A 22,913-nucleotide genomic window follows, 5' to 3' on the forward strand; every position below is an offset into this window, starting at 1 on the left:
GGGAAAGTCCAAATAAAAGAGGAGGCGTACAATCTTTCGTCAGAGCGCGGTGGAAGACTGTTCAAATAGTACAGCCCAGACGTTTCTCCTCAATGAGCTAAATTGAATTCTGTCTCTGTTTAATTCCTTGCTTCTTGTATGTTTAATAGATGTCATCAGTGTTTGAACCTGACAATTTGGTTTTTCAGGGAAAAATGTCACTGCTTTAAAAAAAAATTTTTTTTTGAGAGACCAGAAAATTGGCGGATAACTTAAGCTAGCATTACAGAGACTATTTTTGATTCTAACGGGACAAAGTTTTTAGCTAAATAGTCGATGAGTACTTTTGTTTCTAGGTACAGGACAATTCCATTTTTCAAGGGATGGTTAGAGACCTGGGGCCGTACTTATCAAGCTTCTTAGAGTGCCATTTTACACTTAAGTCCTGAGAATTTGCGAAATTTTGTCCTACTCTCAAACTTAAGAATAAAAGCTTTTTATCAACGTTCTTAAGTATAAGAATCACTCCTACTCTCCACGATATTTAAGAGACCTTCAGAGGTGTCTTAAGTGGTTAGGAGTTGCCAGCAGGGGATGGCACTGAGGCGAGAGAGACGTGCGCGAACGTTCAGGGAACGGAACAATGTTGTTGTTTTTTTTGATGACGAGCAGCTGATCAAACGGTATCGTTTAGACAGAGCGGATATTATTTTTGTCACAGATTTAATACTTTTCGATTCCTTGTTGATTTCTGCATGTGTCTGCAGTGGGCTAGTATATATAGAGCCACCCACACCAGTTTCAAATTAGTTGCCTAATTAATGAATTGGAAAGAAAATGTTATGACAGTAGCGTATGTGTGTGGCCGTGAGGTGAGTGACGTCAGTGAGTGTGTGGGCGAGAGAAGAGAGGGAGCGGTAGCGTGAGTGCCGGCGGGGACTAGTTTGTTTTGTATTATTTTGTAGTTTATTGTCAAAATATACACTCCCATTGTCCACTTAAATATTTCCAAGATATTTCTTTATTCTTAGACAACGGATTCCCTTCCGTGATTGGTCATTTCTATGGACACAGAAATGACGTCACCTAAAATTCCGTTTACGGCACATAGTAATGTCGTAATTCAGCTCTGAGTGTGACACTTAAGATTCAGTCCTACACTTCGCTGAAAGTGTGAGTAAGACGCTTGATAACTAACTTTTAAGTGCAGCTTTCAGCGAATAATTTATTTACTCTTAAGTCAACTCTTAGCAGACTTCTTAGGAGTAATTCTAAGAAGCTTGATAAGTACGGCCCCTGATTCCTAAGCCCCAAGGACAAATGGCCAGTGGAAGATGAATAAGGACTCCTGGCCAATTAGGAAAACACTGGTGTGCAAGTCCAAAACTTGTTTACAAGCAGATGTAGTGCCAATCACGTGCTAGCAGCCAGTCTAAAGGGATACAGGCCTCGATTTTCCGCTTGGTCCGAGTGTTTGACCTGCCTCCATTGAAGTCAGCCTAACATTGTTTTTGGGGTGATTAAAAACAGACCCAAACTGTCTTTAAAAAAAAATCGTCCCACCAGTCCCCCCAGATTAAATTCCTGGCTGCGTTCCCTCCCCACTTGTGTATCCGTCAAGTTCTCTGTCCGAAAAAAGCTGAGTCAGCATTTGGTGTCAGCATCTTTCAATGTGTGTATGCATCCTTTTTTTCACGCACGTTTGAGGTCTCAGATTGTTTTCTCATACAGTAGCAGCAAAACCACCTCCCCTTCCTCTGTCCGACTGACACACACACACACACACACAATTACACACAAAGTCTGCTTCATTCTGACAGCCGAGTGTTTGCTGAGGTCACAAAGTCGTGTGTGTTTCTCTGGTTTCTCAGCCACTTTGTGTTCTAACTGTCACTCATTTGCAGACGCTCTCACACACCCAAAGGTTTGCACACGTACCATTTTCTTCCCCTCTCTGCACTGGCGCACATGTTACCATAGCAACAGCTGCACGTACAACTATATATGTTTAACCTAAACAAATACCGTCGTGTCGCTGCACGAAAAAAAGTTGTTGAACAATCTCGTCCGAAGACGAAACGGACAATCGCGGATCGGCTTGACAGGAACTTAATTACCAAGGTGTCAAGTTCCACTAAATTCCCTTCATGTTCTCCATGAACCCGAGGGAACCAGAGCCCGTCCAAACACACACTTGACAATGATAAACATGTTGGAAGTGATTTTTCCATCTGCCTTTCATGCCTTGCACCATCTGCCACCATCAGTGAGTGTGTTTGCAGAATGGTGGCCTCCTTCTGGTCCATGCTAAAGTGTGTGTGTGTGTGTGTGTGTGTGTGTGTCCTATACAGCAGCTTGATGACAAAATCCAACATGGCTGCAAAACAGATCACTGACCTTCACGGCCTTTATCCACTGTGCACTCACATCAGACTTACTTTCTCCTAACTCGTAGAGAAGATTCCACTATTTTACATCACATGGATGTCACTTTGCAGGCCAAGACTTGCTGTGATGTCTGGTTATCGGCACGGTCAATAGGCCGCAATTTACGCCAACTGTCAGGGCAAACTGCAACTATTCCACAATCGCAACACGCTGTGAAACTATTTCATTGTTGTTTTTTTAAGATATGATCTGTTGCCTGTGTTAAAAGTTGATAGCAAAAAGGAGTGTGTGTATGAACAGAGGACATTGTTTTGAAGAACTATGCTGCCATCTAGCGTCTCACTGCTGTCATTGCAACCCAAATAGAGAGAAGCCGTCCATCGTTTTCCAGCATTTGTCCCTCTCATTTAAGCAAAAAAGCATCTACTTAAGTAGTAATAGGTGTAGTTTTTCATGAAAAGAATCTTTGTTGACATATAACTTATTGTTTCTAGTTTTTCTTCTGTCTGGCACTAGTATGGGTAATATATATATACCTGATCATTGACTGCCATCTAGTGGCTTAAATATGAACTGCAACGAAATTATGTGTCAGTAACTTTCTAAATACTGAACTGATTTTCAGGCGGTTTTTTAATGCCATGTAGCTATGATACAGATCCAATGAATTGTCCCAATTTTAATGTCCACAGAGGGATTAACAATAATACAGTATTCTGACTAGACTGTTGATAGTAGGTATTTTGCAAACACTTTAAACATACATTAGATATAAACACTATTCTACCGGTATATAACCTATTAGCCTACTCTATTTATACCCCATTTCTTTATCATTATTTACGAAAGATGTCCGATAATATCGGCCTGCCAATATTATCGGCCGATAAATGCTTTAAAATGTAATATCGGAAATTATCGGTATCGTTGTTTGTTTTTTATCGGTATCGTTTTTTTTTTGTTTTTTTTTATTAAATCAACATAAAAAACACAAGATACACTTACAATTAGTGCACCAACCCAAAAAACGTCCCTCCCCCATTTACACTCAACACAAAAGGGTTGTTTTTTTCTGTTATTAATATTCTGGTTCCTACATTATATATCAATACAGTCTGCAAGGGATACAGTCCGTAAGCACACATGATTGTACGTGCTGCTGGTCCACTAATAGTACTAACCTTTAACAGTTAATGTTACTCATTTTCATTAATTACTAGTTTCTATATGTAACTGTTTTTATATTGATTTATTTTCTTTTTTATTCAAGAAAATGTTTTTAATTTATTTATTTATTTATTTATTTATTTTTAAAAAGGACCTTATCTTCACCATACCTGGTTGTCCATATTAGGCATAATAATGTGTTAATTACACGACTGTATATATCGGTTGATATCGGTATCAGTAATTAAGAGTTGGACAATATCGGATATCGGCAAAAAGCCATTATCGGACATCCCTATTATTTACATATTATTGTGGTACAACAACATTTTATATTTGTATGTACAAAACCCAAAATAAGTGAAGTTGGCACGTTGTGTAATTCGTGAATAAAAACAGAATACAATGATTTACAAATCTTTTTCAACTCATATTCAATTGAATAGACTGCAAAGACAACATATTTAATGTTTAAACTAAGAAACTTTATTTTTTTTTGCAAATAATCATTAACTTAGAATTTAATGGCAGCAACACATTGCAAATAAGTTGGCACAGGGGCATTTTTTTCCACTGTGTTACATGGCCTTTCCTTTTAACAACACTCAGTTGACGTTTGGGAACTGAGGAGACACATTTTTTAAGCTTCTCAGGTGGAATTCTTACCCATTCTTGCTTGATGTACAGCTTAAGTTGTTCAACAGTCCGGGGGTCTCCGTTGTGCTATTTTAGGCTTCATATTGTGCCACACATTTTCAATGGGAGACAGGTCTGGACTACAGGCAGGCCAGTCTAGTACCCGCACTCTTTTACTATGAAGCCACGCTGTTGTAACACGTGGCTTGGCATTGTCTTGCTGAAATAAGCAGGGGCGTCCATGGTAACGTTGCTTGGATGGCAACATATGTTGCTCCAAAACCTGTATGTACCTTTCAGCATTAATGGTGCCTTCACAGATGTGTAAGTTACCCATGTCTTGGGCACTAATACACCCCCATACCATCACAGATGCTGGCTTTTCAACTTTGCGCCTATAACAATCCGGGTGGTTCTTTTCCTCTTTGGTCCGGAGGACACGACGTCCACAGTTTCCAAAAACAATTTGAAATGTGGACTTGTCAGACCACAGAACACTTTTCCACTTTGTATCAGTCCATCTTAGATGAGCTCAGGCCCAGCGAAGCCGACGGCGTTTCTGGGTGTTGTTGATAAACGGTTTTCGCCTTGCATAGGAGAGTTTTAACTTGCACTTACAGATGTAGCGACCAACTGTAGTTACTGACAGTGGTTTTCTGAAGTGTTCCTGAGCCCATGTGGTGATATCCTTTACACACTGATGTGGCTTGTTGATGCAGTACAGCCTGAGGGATCGAAGGTCACGGGCTTAGCTGCTTATGTGCAGTGATTTCTCCAGATTCTCTGAACCCTTTGATGATATTACGGACCGTAGATGGTGAAATCCCTAAATTCCTTGCAATAGCTGGTTGAGAAAAGTTTTTCTTAAACTGTTCAACAATTTGCTCACGCATTTGTTGACAAAGTGGTGACCCTCGCCCCATCCTTGTTTGTGAATGACTGACCATTTCATGGAATCTACTTTTATACCCAATCATGGCACCCACCTGTTCCCAATTTGCCTGTTCACCTGTGGGATGTTCCAAATAAGTGTTTGATGAGCATTCCTCAACTTTATCAGTATTTATTGCCACCTTTCCCAACTTCTTTGTCACGTGTTGCTGGCATCAAATTCTAAAGTTAATGATTATATTTGCAAAAAAAAAAAATGTTTATGAGTTTGAACATCAAATATGTTGTCTTTGTAGTGCATTCAATTGAATATGGGTTGAAAAGGATTTGCAAATCATTGTATTCCGTTTATATTTACATCTAACACAATTTCCCAACTCATATGGAAACGGGGTTTGTATGTCTACAGGTAAAATCCCGCCCAAAATAGGGTGAAAAGTTATTTTAAGCTTGTTTTCTAAGCAGCTTTAGCACATTTTGGATCCTCCACTCCCATTTCCTGCGTCTGCCTGAAGACGCCACCCACATAAGACTGGAGGCAATTTCATATTACGAAGTACAAAACCCAAAACCAGGGAAGTTGGCACGTTGTGTAAATCGTAAATAAAAACAGAATACAATGATTTGCAAATCCTGTTCAACCTATAATCAATTGAATAGACGGCAAAGACAAGATACTTAACGTTTGAACTGGAAAACTTTGTTATGTTTTGCGAATATTAGCTCATTTGGTATTTGATGCCTGCAACATGTTTCAAAAAAGCTGGCACAAGGGGCAAAAAGACTGAGAAAATTGAGGAATGCTCATCAAACACTTATGTGGAACATCCCACAGGTGAACAGGCAAATTGGGAACAGGTGGGTGCCATGATTGGGTATAAAAGCAGAGTCCATGAAATGCTCAGTCATTCACAAACAAGGATGGGGCGAGGGTCACCACTTTGCCAACAATTGCGTGAGCAAATTGTTTAAGAACAACATTTCTCAACCAGCTATTGCAAGGAATTTAGGGATTCCACCATCTACGGTCCGTAATATCATCAAAAGGTTCAGAGAATTTGGAGAAATCACAGCACGTGCTGAAAACCAACATTGAATGCTCTTGACCTTCGATCCCTCAGGCGGTACTGCATCAAAAACCGACATCAGTGTGTAAAGGATATCCCCACATGGGCTCAGGAACACTTCAGAAAACCACTGTCAGTAACTACAGTTTGTTGCTACATCTGTAAGTGCAAGTTAAAACTCTACTATGCAAAGCGAAAGCCATTTATCAACAACACCCAGAAACGCCGCCAACTTTGCTGGGCCCGAGCTCATCTAAGATGGACTGATGCAAAGTGTAAAAGTGTTCTGTGGTCTGACGAGTTCACATTTCAAATTGTTTTTGGAAACTGTGGACGTCGTGTCCTCCGGACCAAGGAGGAAAGAACCATCCGGAATGTTATAGGCGCAAAGTTAAAAAGCCAGAAACTGTGATGGTATGGGGGTGTATTAGTGGCCAAGGCATGGGTAACTTACACATCTGTGAAGGCGCCATTAATGCTGAAAGGTACATACGGGTTTTGGAGTAACATATGTTGCCATCCAAGCAACGTTACCATGGACGCCCCTGCTTATTTCAGCAAGACAATGCCAAGCCACGTGTTACATCAACGTGGCTTCATAGTAAAAGAGTGCGGGTACTAGACTGGCCTGCCTGTAGTCCAGACCTGTCTCCCATTGAAAATGTGTGGCGCAATATGAAGCGTAAAATGACAATGGAGACCCCCGGACTGTTGAACAACTTAAGCTGTACATTTCCTCAGTTCCCAAACGTTTACTGAGTGTTGTTAAAAGGAAAGGCCATGTAACACAGTGGTAAAAATGCCCCTGTGCCAACTTTTTAGCAACGTGTTGCTGCCATTCAATTCTAAGTTAATGATTATTTGCAAAAAAAAAAAAAATTCTCAGTTCGAACATTAAATGTCTCGATTGAATATACGTTGAAAGGGTTTTGCAAATCATTATATTCTGTTTTTATTTACGAATCACACAACGTGCCAACTTCACTGTGTTCTGGTGTATTTTTAGCGCAAAATTTGAAGGCGTTAGCAAAATACCCTCAAGAGGAGAAAAACTGAGTCAGAACCTGCGGAAAACTATTAATTAAATTAGGTGTTGCACCTGTTTGCGGTTTCACGGGGATATTGCAAAGTCAACAGTGATAATGTGAAGAGACTCACCCCTCAGGCATACACAGCAATCTCCTGATACACAACAATGTGGTTAGTAGGTGGTTTGATTGATGGATTGAGACTTTTATTAGTTGGTTGCACAGTGAAGTACATATTCCGTACAATTGACCACTAAATGGTAACACCCGAATACGTTTTTCAACTTGTTTAAGTCGGGGTCCACTTAATTGATTCATGATACAGATATATACTATCAGATATATACTATCATCATAATACAGTCATCACACAAGATAATCACATTGAATTATTTACATTATTTACAATCAGGGGTGTGGAGGGGGGGGGGGGTAGGATATGGACAGCAAGTAGTGGACATAGAGAGAGAGAGAGCGAGAGAGAGAGAGAGAGAGAGAGAGAGATCAGAAAGCATAAGAAAAAGTATCTGCATTTGATTGTTTACATTTGATTATTAGCAATCCGGGGAGGGTGTTAGTTTAGGGTTGTAGCTGCCTGGAGGTGAACTTTTATTGCAATTTTGAAGGAGGATAGAGATGCCCTTTCTTTTATACCTGTTGGGAGCGCATTCCACATTGATGTGGCATAGAAAGAGAATGAGTTAAGACCTTTGTTAGTTCGGAATCTGGGTTTAACGTGGTTAGTGGAGCTCCCCCTGGTGTTGTGGTTATGTCGGTCATTTACGTTAAGGAAGTAGTTTGACATGTACTTCGGTATCAGGGAGGTGTAGTGGATTTTATAGACTAGGCTCAGTGCAAGTTGTTTTACTCTGTCCTCCACCTTGAGCCAGCCCACTTTGGAGAAGTGGGTAGGAGTGAGGTGTGATCTGGGGTGGAGGTCTAGAAGTAACCTGACTAGCTTGTTCTGAGATGTTTGGAGTTTAGATTTGAGGGTTTTGGAGGTGCTAGGGTACCAGGAGGTGCATGCGTAATCGAAAAAGGGTTGAACGAGAGTTCCCGCCAGAATCCTCAAGGTGCTTTTGTTGACCAGAGAGGAGATTCTGTAGAGAAATCTCGCTCGTTGGTTAACCTTTCTGATTACCTTGGTTGCCATTTTATCACAGGATAGGTTAGCCTCTAGAATGGAACCTAGGTAGGTGACCTCATCTTTCCTGGTGATAACAATGTCACCCACTTTTATAGTGAAGTCATTGACTTTCTTAAGGTTGATGTGGGACCCAAACAGGATGGATTGTGTTTTACCCAAGTGGATGGATAGCTTGTTGTCAGCGAGCCAGGTGCAAGTTCTACACAGCTCAGCACTGAGGATTTTCTCCACCTGTGACTTGTCCTTGTCGGATACCAGCAGGGCAGAGTCATCCGCAAACAAAAACAATTCACAGTCGCATGCCGATGACATGGTTAAGTACACTATTACTTGTTGATAAGCTTTACCACAGATGCTTCCTCTCTTGTAATAATTAGCAAAAACTAATTTACCATCTCTTTTGTGGCATCTATTTTGTTCCTAAGATCCCCAAATTCCCTTGAGCATAAAAGGGGCCTATTGTTATGCTACACCTATATCAGTTGCACTCGGACAAAAGGCAAGATGGACGAGTCGCCACCTCATCACAGGGCATTGTTAAATAATATTTTATTAAATAACTGAAAAGGACATTAAATGAAAGTTTATTAAATCATTTAAATGTTGTTAAATATAATTGTATTAAATAATTTAAAAACGACATTAAATCGAATTTTATCAAACAACTACAGTGTCGCTTACCGTATTTTTAATTTTATTTTATTTTTTAAAAAATTTTTTTCATAAAGAAATACAATCATGTGTGCTTACGGACTGTATCCCTGCAGACTGTATTGATCTATATTGATATATAATGTATATATTGTGTTTTTTATGTTGATTTAATAAAAATAAAATAATTTTTTTTAATTTTTTTTTTATTTCTAGTGCGGGCCGGTACTAATCGGTCCGGTGGTTGGGGACCACTGCCCTAAAGGGAAAAGGTTTGTATTTTATTTCTGTGGTTTAAGGCAGTGGTCCCCAACCTTTTTGTAGCTGCGGACCGGTCAACGCTTGAGGGGGGGTTATGGTATTTTTTAAAAATGTTTTTGTCATACAGAAATACAATCATGTGTGCTTACGGACTGTATCCCTGCAGACTGTATTGATCTATATTGATATATAATGTATATATTGTGTTTTTTATGTTAATTTAATTTTAAAAAATTAAATAAAATTATTTTTACTTTTTATTTTTTTATTTCTTGTGGTTGGGGACCACTGTCCTAAAGGGAAAAGGTTTGTATTTTATTTATGTGGTTTAAAGGTAAGATAAGATAATTTTTTATTGATCCCACAACAGGGAATTTTGGGTTACTTTGTTTACGTGTTTCAAATATTGGTAAAAGACCAAATGAATTTTCTTGAAAAGTGAAACATGTGTTATCCTGCCATTAAAAGTACTGTGATTCTGTATGGAATCCGTCCTTAGTTAAAACTAATATATGTGTTCCCTTGTCCCCACAAGTGATGATCAAAAACTTGGTCCCCATTCCAAATGATAACCAGTATGTGTGTGTGTGTGTGTGTGTGTGTGTGTGTGTGTGTGTGTGTGTGTGTGTGTGTGTGTGTGTGTGTGTGTGTGTGTGTGTGTGTGTGTGTGTGTGTGTGTTTTTAAAGCTATGCATATTGCAAATAATATGGCACGATAATAACGGGTGACCACCTCATTAGGTAACTGGTCGTGTTGTTGTCGCCTGTGCATCCAGTAACAAGCATGTTTTTTTCCCCTCCTCTCAAGTGATGGTAGGGCTGTTGAGGGCGGAGACCCAGACTCTTTTTAACTGCCTCAGGGCCCTGACACCGTGCAGCAGCAGCCTGACGCACACAATAGTTTGCCTGACTTGCGGCAGGTGAGTCTGTTTATTTTTCTCCTCAAACTGCGGCAATTACAGATCACATTAAAAGAGTTTACGTACTGGATGCATGACAACCAGTATATTTTTATATGACCGTTATAATATGCAGAAGGGTTAGTTTTAGAATAGGCAGTAGGCATACTGTTACGTTTAATTTTAAAGGCGTCATCTAATTATTAATGACTTTGACTGACTCCTAACTCCTCCTTATTTAGCACCAATTTGCTGTGTTATTCTTATCGGAGTAAGGAAAGTAATTTATGTTATGCAGTAATTATTATTTGAATATCATCTGACCAGATTACTATTATTTTGAAGTAACACATTTGTTATAATTTATTTTATGTGCACAGTCCTGCACTTTAGTTCCCCCCCTGTTGTTTCCGTATACCTAAATAGGGGATGGACAAAAGTAGGAAAAATAAATAGAGAGCACAGGAAGCGACCAAGATGTGTTCGGACGTGTTGCTGTGTCGTGGCGCTTGAATCAAATACTTAAACCTGCCTTTGGTTGCTATTACGCGTCGTAACATGAATTTTTGTGCACAGAACCTTAGTGGGGGTTGAGCACCTGGGCCCTAATGTACACAGTTTGCGTATGCAGAAAAACCTGCCGTATGACATTTTTAAACAGCCAAAAAAAAAAGGGTGTGAATATTTTACTTACACAAATAAGTGATACTGGGTAACAGTTTACTTAAAAAAAAATGCCAACTTTTACTCCTCAGATTGTTTGATGTTCATAAAGATGTCAGTCTAAGGCAGGGGTGGGCAATTAATTTTTACCAGGGGCCGCATGAGCAACCCGAGCACTGCTGGAGGGCCACACCGACAATATTTCAATTAAATTTTGCTCAAATAATTTTTGATATACCGTAAGATAAATAATAATAATAATAAATAATAATAATAATCATTTCATTTAACCTAACTTAACTTTATACAAAAGCAGACTGCTTTTGATGGTTTTATTTTTAACACTGTCTTACACAACACTTCCTGATGTATAATACAATGCAAAAATGTCAATTTCTGTCACTTTATCCTGCATCCTCTTTAAAAGTCCGACATTTTTCCCCGTCAGATTTGGACAACCATCTGTTGTCACACCTGCCAGCATTTTATTTTTTATTTTTTTTATTTAGCCTTTATTTAACCAGGTAATATCCCATTGAGATCAAAGATCTCTTTTCCAAGGGAGACCTGGCCAAGAGGGCAGCAGCAAGGTTTCATTAAAAAACAGTAAACAACACATAAAACATCACATTTACAACATTAAAACTTGCTTACATAACACATGTGCATACAGACGAGGTAGACTGCAATCCTTTCACAGAAGCTTTAAACTCATTCAATGTAACAAGGGTTTGAAGTTTAATATTCGATTGTAGGTTATTCCAAGCCTTCGGTGCTGAAAACCTAAATGCTTTCTTGCCCAGTTCAGTTCTTACTTTGGGGACGAGAAATTGCAGAACATTCATTGAACGAAGATTGTGACTTCCTTGTTTCTTTGTTAAAAGACAAGACAGATAAGATGGAGTGATACCCAGAAGGGTTTTGTAGATGAAAACATACCAATGATTGAGGCGTCGAGCACATAAAGGCACATTTCAGTCCTAACATGTCCAAACACGCATTTGCCTATGTGAACAAGTCATTACCTGTGGTTGTCTCTTTAATTGACTGCATGGCTGCCAGCTCCTCAGGTGATTTGAAAGTCTGCAGTTATCCCACGTAAGAAGATGAGCAGCTGGGCGGTGTCACGTACATCGCAGCTCTCATCCAAAGCCAGCGAAAAACAGTTAAAGTCGGCCGTTCTGTTCTTCAGCTGAAGCTCCAAGTTTCCAGCGATGGGCTCAACCCGCTTCGTTACAGTGCGTCGGGAGAGTGACACGTTCTCAAATGCGCCCCTCTTCTCCGGGCATATCAGCGCAACAGAGTCCAATAGGCACTCCTTAATAAACTCTCCGTCAGAAAACGCCTTACTTTTTCTGGCGATTTTGTGAGAAATGACGAAACTTGTCCTGACAGCTGCATGTCTTTTTTGGCAAAAAGTCCTTGTTGGGTTTGCAGTTTTACCATCAACGCATCAGCCTCCCTTGCGCGCTTCATCAGACAGATTCCGGTATTTTTCCTTGTGCTTCGTCGTGTAGTGGCGATTCAAATTATATTCTTTAAACACAGCAACCTGTGTACCACAAATTAAGCACACGGCTTTACCTTTAATTTCTGTAAAGAAATACTTGGCAGTCCATGTCTTGTTGAAAACACGGCATTCGTCATCAACTTTTCTCTTTTTAGCGTCTCGGGGGTAACCGTGCATCACTAGTCGCTGTGCACCTTCCCTCACAGGTTACACACGGACATACGCCCATAAATAACACTTTTCAAAATAAAAGCAGCACAGTTGTATTGCACGCACGACATAGAGGTTTTTTTAAATGTATTTTGTAATTTGTGATTGCCGCTGTTCACATTCACTCACAATCGCGCATGAGCATACGTCCACACGGAAGTATTACAAATAACGCTTTTCAAAACAAAAGCAGCACCGTTGTATTGCACACTCGACATAGATACTTTTTTTAAATGTATTTTGTAATTTATGATTGGCCTCACGCGGGCCGGACAGAGACGCACAAAGGGCAGGATGTGGTCCACGGGCCGTAGAATGCCCAGGTCTGGTCTAAGGTGACCGAGAGACACTTTGAGTGGTGCCATCGGTCGGTAAGAGGAATTTGTGGAACTAATTAAAATTATACGATATGTAGTGAACGAAAATTATTAGTATAGCGGAATGGAAAGGAACTTCATGGTCATTACGCTTAAAGTACCAGTAGAGTGGAAAAACTTCCATCCATTTGCTACCGCTTGTCCCTTTCGGGGTAGTCCCTCTATATTGAAGCTATTACATATACACTACCATTCAAAAGTTTGGGGTCACCCAAACAATTTTGTGGAATAGCCTTCATTTATTTCTAAGAACAAGAATAGACTGTCGAGTTTCAGATGAAAGTTCTCTTTTTCTGGCCATTTTGAGCGTTTAATTGACCCCACAAATGTGATGCTCCAGAAACTCAATCTGCTCAAAGGAAGGTCAGTTTTGTAGCTTCTGTAACGAGCTAAACTGTTTTCAGATGTGTGAACATGATTGCACAAGGGTTTTCTAATCATCAATTAGCCTTCTGAGCCAATGAGCAAACACATTGTACCATTAGAACACTGGAGTGATAGTTGCTGGAAATGGGCCTCTATACACCTATGTAGATATTGCACCAAAAAGCAGACATTTGCAGCTAGAATAGTCATTTACCACATTAGCAATGTGTAGAGTGTATTTCTTTAAAGTTAAGACTAGTTTAAAGTTATCTTCATTGAAAAGTACAGTGCTTTTCCTTCAAAAATAAGGACATTTCAATGTGACCCCAAACTTTTGAACGCTATGCAAATGATATGAAAGCATGTATTAATCACAAAGATTGTTGTCAAAGGCTTAGGTCAGGCTGATGACAGAAATAAATACTAATCACATATACTGCAGAAGGGTCTCATAAAAACTGATGAAAAATACATGTACATACAATTACTCAGTGCTAAAATGAATTCTAACTAAATTAATAAAAATAATTATATGTTTATTACTTTGGTCTTACTACACTACTGTATTTTAATGTTGGTCATTATGGTGGTACTTGGAGAGCCAAGTGATTTCTGAGCTGGTACTTGGTGAAAAAGTTTGAAAAAGAAGTAGGAAGAAGCTAAACTTATTTAATTCCATACTTTTTCCAATTCTATGAATCTTCCCCTAGAGTATGTTGATTAATAATTATTATTTTACACCGTGTACAGTATATAATCAAAATTTAGTTTGCCTACATTTTGTCATTTAAAGTTTGTTCACTTCCTGTTCAAAAACTGAAAAACAAAGAATTAGCTAATATGAGTAAAGAATAAATAAATAAACAAACAGTATACAGGCAGTTTACAGCTTGTTCAATGGTAAAGAAAAATATGAAATAAAGATCTTTAAAATAAAAATATATTGGAGTAAATCAAAAAACATTGAAGAGATACGGGACAAGGGGTAGAAAATGGATGGATGGATGATTAGAATAAATGAAAACTAAACTAAAATAAGTTGTAGTAAGTGAAGCTATTAGACATTAATTAATGAGTAAATAGATAATGGAGTAAAGATTTTAAAGGAAAGACATTATTCACAAATAAATTGTGAATATAGATTATCCATCGATGAAGGCAATAACGGGCATAGAAAAGGAAGAAATAATAATGTTGAAAATAAAGCAAAACGTCAATAAAAAGTAATACAATTTTATATCATTATTATTGGTCAATTGTAAATGAATGAGTGAGAATAAGTACAGATATTAAAATTATAAATATTGGAGTAAAGACTTTGACTGAAAAGCACCACTTATAAATAAACTCTGGACAGAGATTAAGAAGCAATCATTTATTGGTAAAGATCAATGAATGAAATATATTTATTGATTTTATCAAATGTAAATTTTACATGTAGTGCTATCAGGTGGCTGGCCTTACACTGTTGTTTCTGTATGTTTCAGCTTTGACGACGACCAACACAACTACCATGCTGACATTTCTGTCTGGTCCAACCTGCAAAAACACCAATTGTGTCCAAGGAAGTCCAACCCTGCGACAAAACTAACCAACATCGATTTCAATCTTTTTATTCGCTAAGGTGGAAAACGTTTCAAGAGCAACAGTAGCGAATCAAAATGACTGGCAATATGGAAGTGGCGGACATCCTGGTCGTGGCCGGTTACTTCATTGTCGTACTGGCGATCGGCTTCTTGGCCATGTGCAAGCCCAGTAGGAACACGGTGAAAGGTTACTTCCTGGCAGGCCGCTCCATGAACTGGGCAGCCGTCGGGGCCTCTCTATTTGTCAGCAACATCGGGAGTGAACATTTCATTGGACTCGCCGGGTCAGGCGCTGCGAGTGGTCTCGGCGTGGCTGCGTGGGAATTAAACGCCCTGTTGCTGCTCCAGTTGTCAGGCTGGATCTTCGCACCTGTCTATATCTACTCAGGGGTCTTCACCATGCCGGAATACCTGTCTAAGCGCTTCGGTGGAAGGAGACTGAAGGTGTATTTTGCTGTGTTATCGCTCATACTTTACCCCCTTACAAAGATATCTGTGGACCTCTATGCCGGAGCCTTGTTCATCCGGGAGTCTTTGGGATGGAACCTGTATTTGTCAATCATTCTGCTCATCGCCTTGACGGCTTTGCTGACTGTCACCGGAGGACTTGTCGCGGTCATCTACACAGACGTGCTTCAAGCTGCCCTCATGGTCACTGGCGCTGTCTGCCTCATGTGCATCAGCTTTTACAAAGTGGGAGGAATCGGAGGTCTAAACTCAATCTTACTAGTTTGTGCCTTAGTGTTAAGTGATTGTTTACAATCATCTTCTGCTGTGGTTTCCAGGAATGATGACCAAGTATATGCAGGCTGCCCCGAACATCACAGCCATCTTGTTGTCTTCTCCCAACCTTACATACTCGGAATCCTGCCACCACTACCTCAACCCAAAGCCAGATGCTCTAAAGATCCTTCGAGGACCCAAGGATCCAGATCTACCATGGCCTGGGTTCCTTCTGGGCCAGACTCCTGCTTCCATATGGTACAAACCCCGTTTCCATATGAGTTGGGAAATTGTGTTAGATGTAAATATAAACGGAATACAATGATTTGCAAATAATTTTCAACCCATATTCAGTTGAATATGCTACAAAGACAACATATTTGATGTTCAAACTGATAAACTTTTTTTTTTTGTGCAAATAATCATTAACTTTAGAATTTGATGCCAGCAACACGTGACAAAGAAGTTGGGAAAGGTGGCAATAAATACTGATAAAGTTGAGGAATGCTCATCAAACACTTATTTGGAACATCCCACAGGTGAACAGGCAAATTGGGAACAGGTGGGTGCCATGATTGGGTATAAAAGTAGATTCCATGAAATGCTCAGTCATTCACAAACAAGGATGGGGCGAGGGTCACCACTTTGTCAACAAATGCGTGAGCAAATTGTTGAACAGTTTAAGAAAAACCTTTCTCAACCAGCTATTGCAAGGAATTTAGGGATTTCACCATCTACGGTCCGTAATATCATCAAATGGTTCAGAGAATCTGGAGAAATCACTGCACGTAAGCAGCTAAGCCCGTGACCTTCGATCCCTCAGGCTGTACTGCATCAACAAGCGACATAAGTGTGTAAAGGATATCACCACATGGGCTCAGGAACACTTCAGAAACCCACTGTCAGTAACTACAGTTGGTCGCTACATCTGTAAGTGCAAGTTAAAACTCTCCTATGCAAGGCGAAAACCGTTTATCAACAACACCCAGAAACGCTGTCGGTTTCGCTGGGCCTGAGCTCATCTAACATGGACTCATACAAAGTGGAAAAGTGTTCTGTGGTCTGACGAGTCCACATTTCAAATTGTTTGTGGAAACTGTGGACGTCGTGTCCTCCGGAACAAAGAGGAAAAGAACCATCCGGATTGTTATAGGTGCAAATTTGAAAAGCCAGCATCTGTGATGGTATGGGGGTGTATTAGTGCCCATGACATGGGTAACTTACACATCTGTGAAGGCGCCATTAATGCTGAAAGGTACATACAGGTTTTGGAGCAACATATGTTGCCATCCAAGCAACGTTACCATGGACGCCCCTGCTTATTTCAGCAAGACAATTCCAAGCCACGTGTTACATAAACGTGGCTTCATAGTAAAAGAGTGCGGGTACTAGACTGGCCTGCCTGTAGTCCAGACCTGTCTCCCATTGAAAACGTGTGGCGCATTATGAAGCCTAAAATACCACAACGGAGACCCCCGGACTGTTGAACAACTTAAGCTGTACATCAAGCAAGAATGGGAAAGAATTCCACCTGAGAAGCTTCAAAAATGTGTCTCCTCAGTTCCCAAACGTTTACTGAGTGTTGTTAAAAGGAAAGGCCATGTAACACAGTGGTGAACATGCCCTTTCCCAACTACTTTGGCACGTATTGCAGCCATGAAATTCTAAGTTAATTATTATTTGCAAAAAAAAAAAAAGTTTATCAGTTTGAACATCAAATATGTTGTCTTTGTAGTGCATTCAATTGAATATGGGTTGAAAAGGATTTGCAAATCATTGTATTCCGTTTATATTTACATCTAACACAATTTCCCAACTCATATGGAAACGGGGTTTGTAATACAAAAGTATTGGCCCAAACGGGTCTGCTCATGATGGCCTCAATCATTTTGGTGAAATATGCCATTTTTGCGCTGGTATCCCTTCCAACCAGTAGTATGGTACCTAAAGCTTGGAGCTAAACAATGGGTGACTGATTAAATTGAATGGTGCTTCTCCAGATGCTCTAAATGCGGATGTTCTAAATTCCAGGTACTGGTGCACAGATCAAGTGGTCATGCAGCGGATTCTTGCAGCAAAGAACATAGCCCATGCCAAAGGTTCGACCGTAATGGCCGGCTTCCTGAAAATCCTGCCCATGTTTGTCATTGTCATACCAGGTACAGTTCTTAGTTTTGACCGTTCGCCTACGCGACGCATCACTGTTTTTGTGTTTTCCCCCGATTCCAGGGATGATCTCCAGAATCTACTTTGCCGATGAGTTGGTGTGCATCAGCCCGGAGCACTGCATGGAAGTGTGCGGCTCCACATCTGGCTGTACCAACGTGGCCTATCCGCGGCTCGTCATGGCCATGATGCCCGTCGGTCTCCGCGGCCTGATGATGGCCGTCATGATTGCAGCTCTCATGAGTGATTTGGATTCCATTTTCAACTCAGCAAGCACCATCTTCACTTTGGATATTTACAAGATGCTGCGGAAGCGTGCATCTTCCAGGGAGCTGGTGATTGTTGGCAAACTGTTCGTAGTCTTTATGGTGATCGTGAGCATTGGCTGGGTGCCCGTTATTATCGAGATGCAGGGAGGCCAGATGTTCTACTATACCCAGGAAATAGCAAACTACTTGACTCCTCCCATTGCAGCCGTCTTCTTACTCGGCGTCTTATGGCACCGCTGTAATGAAAAGGGTGCTTTTTGGGGTGGGGTGGTTGGCTTTGTCCTTGGACTGCTACGTCTGGTGTTGGCGTATGTTTATAGAGAGCCTCACTGCAGCCAACCAGATGAGAGACCAGCATTCATCAAGGATGTCCATTTCATGTATGTGGCAGCCATCCTGTTTTGGGTAACTGCTCTGGTGACTGCGGTTGTAAGTCTCTGCACGCCCTCACCCAGAACAGAGCAAATCCGAACCACAACCTGGTGGGGCTTAAACCAGAGAAAGCTCGACCAGAAAGAAAAACCTGGAGAAGAAATTAATTTGAAGAAGGTTAATGGCGATGAAGAAGGTCCTCTTGTCCAAAATGGTGGCCAGGTCGTAATTCCTGAGCCTAAAATGCGGGAAAAGGCAGATTGCGAGTGGCAAGAGGAGGGCGGCTCTCGAGAAGCAGCAGGCGAGTGTAGCAACAAGCTTTTTCAATGGTTCCTGGGATTTCAGGAAACACCACCCACAGCTCAGGCCATGACGGCGCAAGATCACGAAAAGCTGGTGGATGAGCTTCTCAATGAATCTCCTAAAACTAAAATAATCCTCAACGTGGGGATGGTGACAATTTGCTGCATAGGGATCTTCCTTTTGATCTTTTTCTCCGTATAGGTCAAATTAGCAATGCTCAAATTCAGTCTCTTTTTCATGACTCTTGATTAGTTTTAGAACAATCGAGTTGATCTTAATCTTGTGGATTCAAAATGACACCTGCTACCTCTTTTGAACCTATAGAGACTTTTTTATTAAGCCTAAAGTTAAGATATGCAGGAATTGTAATTATAATACACACTTTATAGTGAGTATAACTGCAGTGCCTTTTAGTTTTGTATATTTTGCAGGAAATATACTTACTTCTTCTTCTTTCTTTTTTTTTATTAATCAGTCCCAACACAATAATACACAATAATACCATTACAATTCCAAAACCAAATCCGACCCAGCAACATACAGAATACCAATCAACAGAGCAATTGAGAGGACACACAAACATGACACAAAACAATCCAAAAGTAGTCAAACAAAAATGCATAATATCAATAACAGTATCAATATTAATAATAATAATTCCAACATAGCAGTGATTAGAAATCCCTCATTTACATTATCATCACAGCCATTTATTAAAAAAAATAAAATAAAACCATTTAAAAAAAGAACAATAGTGTCACAGTGCCATACACTTGCAGCACATCTCATAAGCATGACAACACATTGTGTCCAATATTTCAGGTTGTCCTGAAGAATTTGGAGGTAATCCTCCTTTTTAATTGTCCCATTTACTCTCTGTAAAGCACCAGTTCCATTTGCAGCAAAACAGGCCCAGAGCATAATACTACCACCACCATGCTTTTCTCCTCCAAATATATTGATGGGTTTTGTGGCCAAACAGCTCAATTTTTGTTTCATCCGACCACAGAACTTTCCTCCAGAAGGTCTTATCTTTGTCCATGTGATCAGCAGCAAACTTTAGACGAGCCTTAAGTGTCGCTTCTGGCATGGTAGCCTCTCAGTCCATGGCGATGCAAAACACGCTTGAGTGTGGACACTGACACCTGTGTTCCAGCAGCTTCCAATTCATTGCAGATCTGCTTTTTGGTGGTTCTCGGTTGACTCTTGATCGTCCTGACCAATTTTGTCTCAGCAGCAGGTGATAGCTTGCGTTTTCTTCCTGATTGTGGCAGTGACAAAACTGTGCCATGCACTTTATACTTGGGAACAATTGTCTGCACAGTTGCTCTTGGGACTTTAAGCTGCTTTGAAATGGCTCCAAGTGACTTACTTTCCTGACTTGTATTCTAATTTAACACAAAGAATGCTGAACAAGACGATACGGAAACTAACCCATTTTTCAATATGGACCACAAAGACCTCAAAGATGTGGAATTAGAGAATGATACACGCACTGGTGTGTACGAGTCGTCAGGGAGTAAGAGGACATTTACCATTTGAAAGTGTTGTGTTGAGTTCAGTGACGTGCGGTGAGGTTCATGACTGGTGAGGCACTGAATTCATCACAGTCAGATTTACAAACATATGAACCCTAAAGAGTATCTTATTCACCATTTAATTGGCAGCAGTTAACGGGTTATGTTTAAAAGCTCATACCAGCATTCTTCCCTGCTTGGCACTCAGCATCAAGGGTTGGAATTGGGGGTTAAATCACCAAAAATGATTCCCGGGCGCCGCGCCGCTGCTGCCCACTGCTCCCCTCACCTCCCAGGGGGTGATCAAGGGATGGGTCAAATGCAGAGGACAAATTTCACCACACCTAGTGTGTGTGTGACAATCATTGGTACTTTAACTTAACTTTAACTTTACACATACAAACTGTAGCACACAAAAAAGCACATTTAATAAAAAAAAAACGTTATTATGGTCTTACCTTTACTTATAAGTGCGGAAACAGTGGTGTTCGTGTTGGAAGAGTTGTGAATGAACGAAATATGAAATCCGTGCTGCAGTCTGCAGGTGTACCTAATGTTGTGTCCCTGTTCACGGCTCCTCCGGCGCGAGCATTGTTGTTTTTGCACTTTTTGGCTTCTTGTTAAGTGACTTTTTTGGGGTGGATTCTGTCTTGCACGTGGAGGGTTTGGGTGTGGGCTTTTTTTGGTGTGGCGCTCCCGTCAAGGGTGCATTCTACGACGGGAGTGCTTTAACCGGCACAAGGAGGCGGGGTTACTGCGAGCCTCCCACAGTGCGTCTTCGCAGCAGTTTTATGATTGCTCAGCACAAGAAATACTTTACACACATACAGTTGTTGACAAAATACACTGTGCATTATATACCTCAGCTAACTAAACTATGGAAATGTATAATATAATTCATATAGTAATACGGTCTCACTGCACAGCAGGCCAGCAGTTAGCCGAGTCCGCAATCCATCACCGCACCGTCTCTTCTCAGCATTTGAACGGCAAATGTGAAAATTCAGCGATTTTGAATAAAAATAATCTAAAACTGGTGAAGTTGAATGGAAAATAACTTTATATAATAATCACTGAATACATATAACAATTTAATTAATTTTTTTTCTTTTTACATTTTTTTTCTTTCCATGGTGGCAGGTGAGGCCCCGCCTAAATAAAGAGACATTAATGACCGGGGAAAAGTTGAAGCAAATATACATGAATTATCGGGCTTCATTTGAGAAGCGAGGTCTGGGTGCTGTTGATATCTGCACAAATATGTAGCTGCATCATCGTCCTTCAGGCCTGCTAGCCTGCATCTGTTGTTTTGAGACATTGTTGTGTATTTTGGTAGGTCTAGTAGTCCCTTGAAGGGAATGACGTCTCCGGATGTAACCTCAAGTTCAAGGTATCTTCATCCTGACAAAGAAAAACCTCATCGATGGCACTCAAGCGTCTCCCTCTTCACCCTTAGACTCGTGAGGACTTGTTGACCACGGACTCTCTGCTATAAAGAAAGTAAAGAATCCTTCATCGGAAATCCCTTACGTACGCAACCGACAGACTTTTGCGGTAGTGAGACCAACGCTGTAACATTGACCTGTGACATGTTTTATTAAATGCTTGTTAAATCTTCCAGAAGACCCGACCTCTTGACTGTTCAACAAAAAAACTTGTGTAGAGTCTCTAACGTTAAACACAAAAAGCGTACCCTGGTGCTAACTATAACAACATGGAGTATTTGTTGGAAGAATTCAACAAACCTTTTAAATGGATCGCTAACTCAGAAACATGGACTGGCGCTGAAAAATGAATAGATTTTGACTTGGGAGGATACGGACTGAACTACATCAACAGAAACAACAAACGTAGAGGAGTAGCGAAGTACGTGAATTACAAAGTGGCGAAAAAAAGTGCATAGAAACACCAATCAGAAGTGCACAGTGTGTTCCCAGGTGCAGCCCACACCTATCAGTTTATGGTTTGCGTAAAGGCTAACTTGTTATTTTCCTTTGTAATCTCTGCCTACTGAGCCTATGGTGCTGTTAAGTTATTGTGGCTCAATTTGCCTTAATTTTTTTTATGTTAATGTATTATTATTTAATATATATTATTGTTTTAGTTGCTTAAGAGATATTCCTGGCTCTGAATTTGCTCATTGCTATTTTTATGTTTTTGTGCATTATCTGTTGCCGTCATCATTAAACGAACAGGTTACTCATCAGTTACTCAGTACTTGAGTAGTTTTTTCACAACATACTTTTTACTTCTACTCAAGTAAATATTTGGGTGACTACTCCTTACTTTTACTTGAGTAATACATCTCTAAAGTAACAGTACTCTTACTTGAGTACAATTTCTGGCTACTCTACCCACCTCTGTATATTTTACATAAACAAAATAGAAGGTTTAGTGTTAATACATTCACACAAACTACACATGTTTACGTATTAAGAAATTAATCATTCACAGCAAATGTGCACACGTGTGGCTCAACACAATTAAACCTAAGGTGTAGCTTTATCGCCCTCTACTGGTCAAATTCAGGGCTACATGTATAAAACGAGATTTGATCGCCAGAGTTAAACAGCCAAAAAGAAAAACATTGTATTTCAGTCGCTGTTGAAAGTCCGATTTTCGGGATTTATTTGTATTTCTTTCTTGGTGGATAAAGCCATCTTCTCCTACTCACACCACTGTTGCTTCATCATGACACAAATGCTTCGCTGTTGCCCCCTGCGGGCTGGCGGGAGTA

The 22,913-nt window shown here is 40.2% G+C and overlaps 1 protein-coding gene across 3 annotated transcripts in view; it reads left to right on the plus strand.

Annotated features, from left to right (window-relative positions):
- LOC133659013 (sodium/myo-inositol cotransporter-like) overlaps positions 1–22,526 on the plus strand; it is a 61,922-nt gene extending 39,396 nt beyond the window's left edge. The window contains exons 2-7 of one of the 3 annotated variants that reach the window (XM_062061630.1): positions 9,171–9,226; positions 10,024–10,135; positions 14,728–15,535; positions 15,612–15,807; positions 17,581–17,708; positions 17,779–22,526. In XM_062061630.1, coding sequence (XP_061917614.1) covers positions 14,902–15,535; positions 15,612–15,807; positions 17,581–17,708; positions 17,779–18,860 — 2,040 coding nt within the window. In that variant the 5' untranslated portion in view covers positions 9,171–9,226; positions 10,024–10,135; positions 14,728–14,901 and the 3' untranslated portion in view covers positions 18,861–22,526. The remainder of the gene's footprint in view (positions 1–9,170; positions 9,227–10,023; positions 10,136–14,727; positions 15,536–15,611; positions 15,808–17,580; positions 17,709–17,778) is intronic. The other 2 variants (XM_062061640.1, XM_062061622.1) reach the window with 2 other exon arrangements.
- The last annotated feature ends 387 nt before the right edge of the window (positions 22,527–22,913 follow it).

Source organism: Entelurus aequoreus, linkage group LG01, assembly GCF_033978785.1.
Source record: "Entelurus aequoreus isolate RoL-2023_Sb linkage group LG01, RoL_Eaeq_v1.1, whole genome shotgun sequence".
Taxonomy (NCBI): Eukaryota; Metazoa; Chordata; class Actinopteri; order Syngnathiformes; family Syngnathidae; genus Entelurus; species Entelurus aequoreus.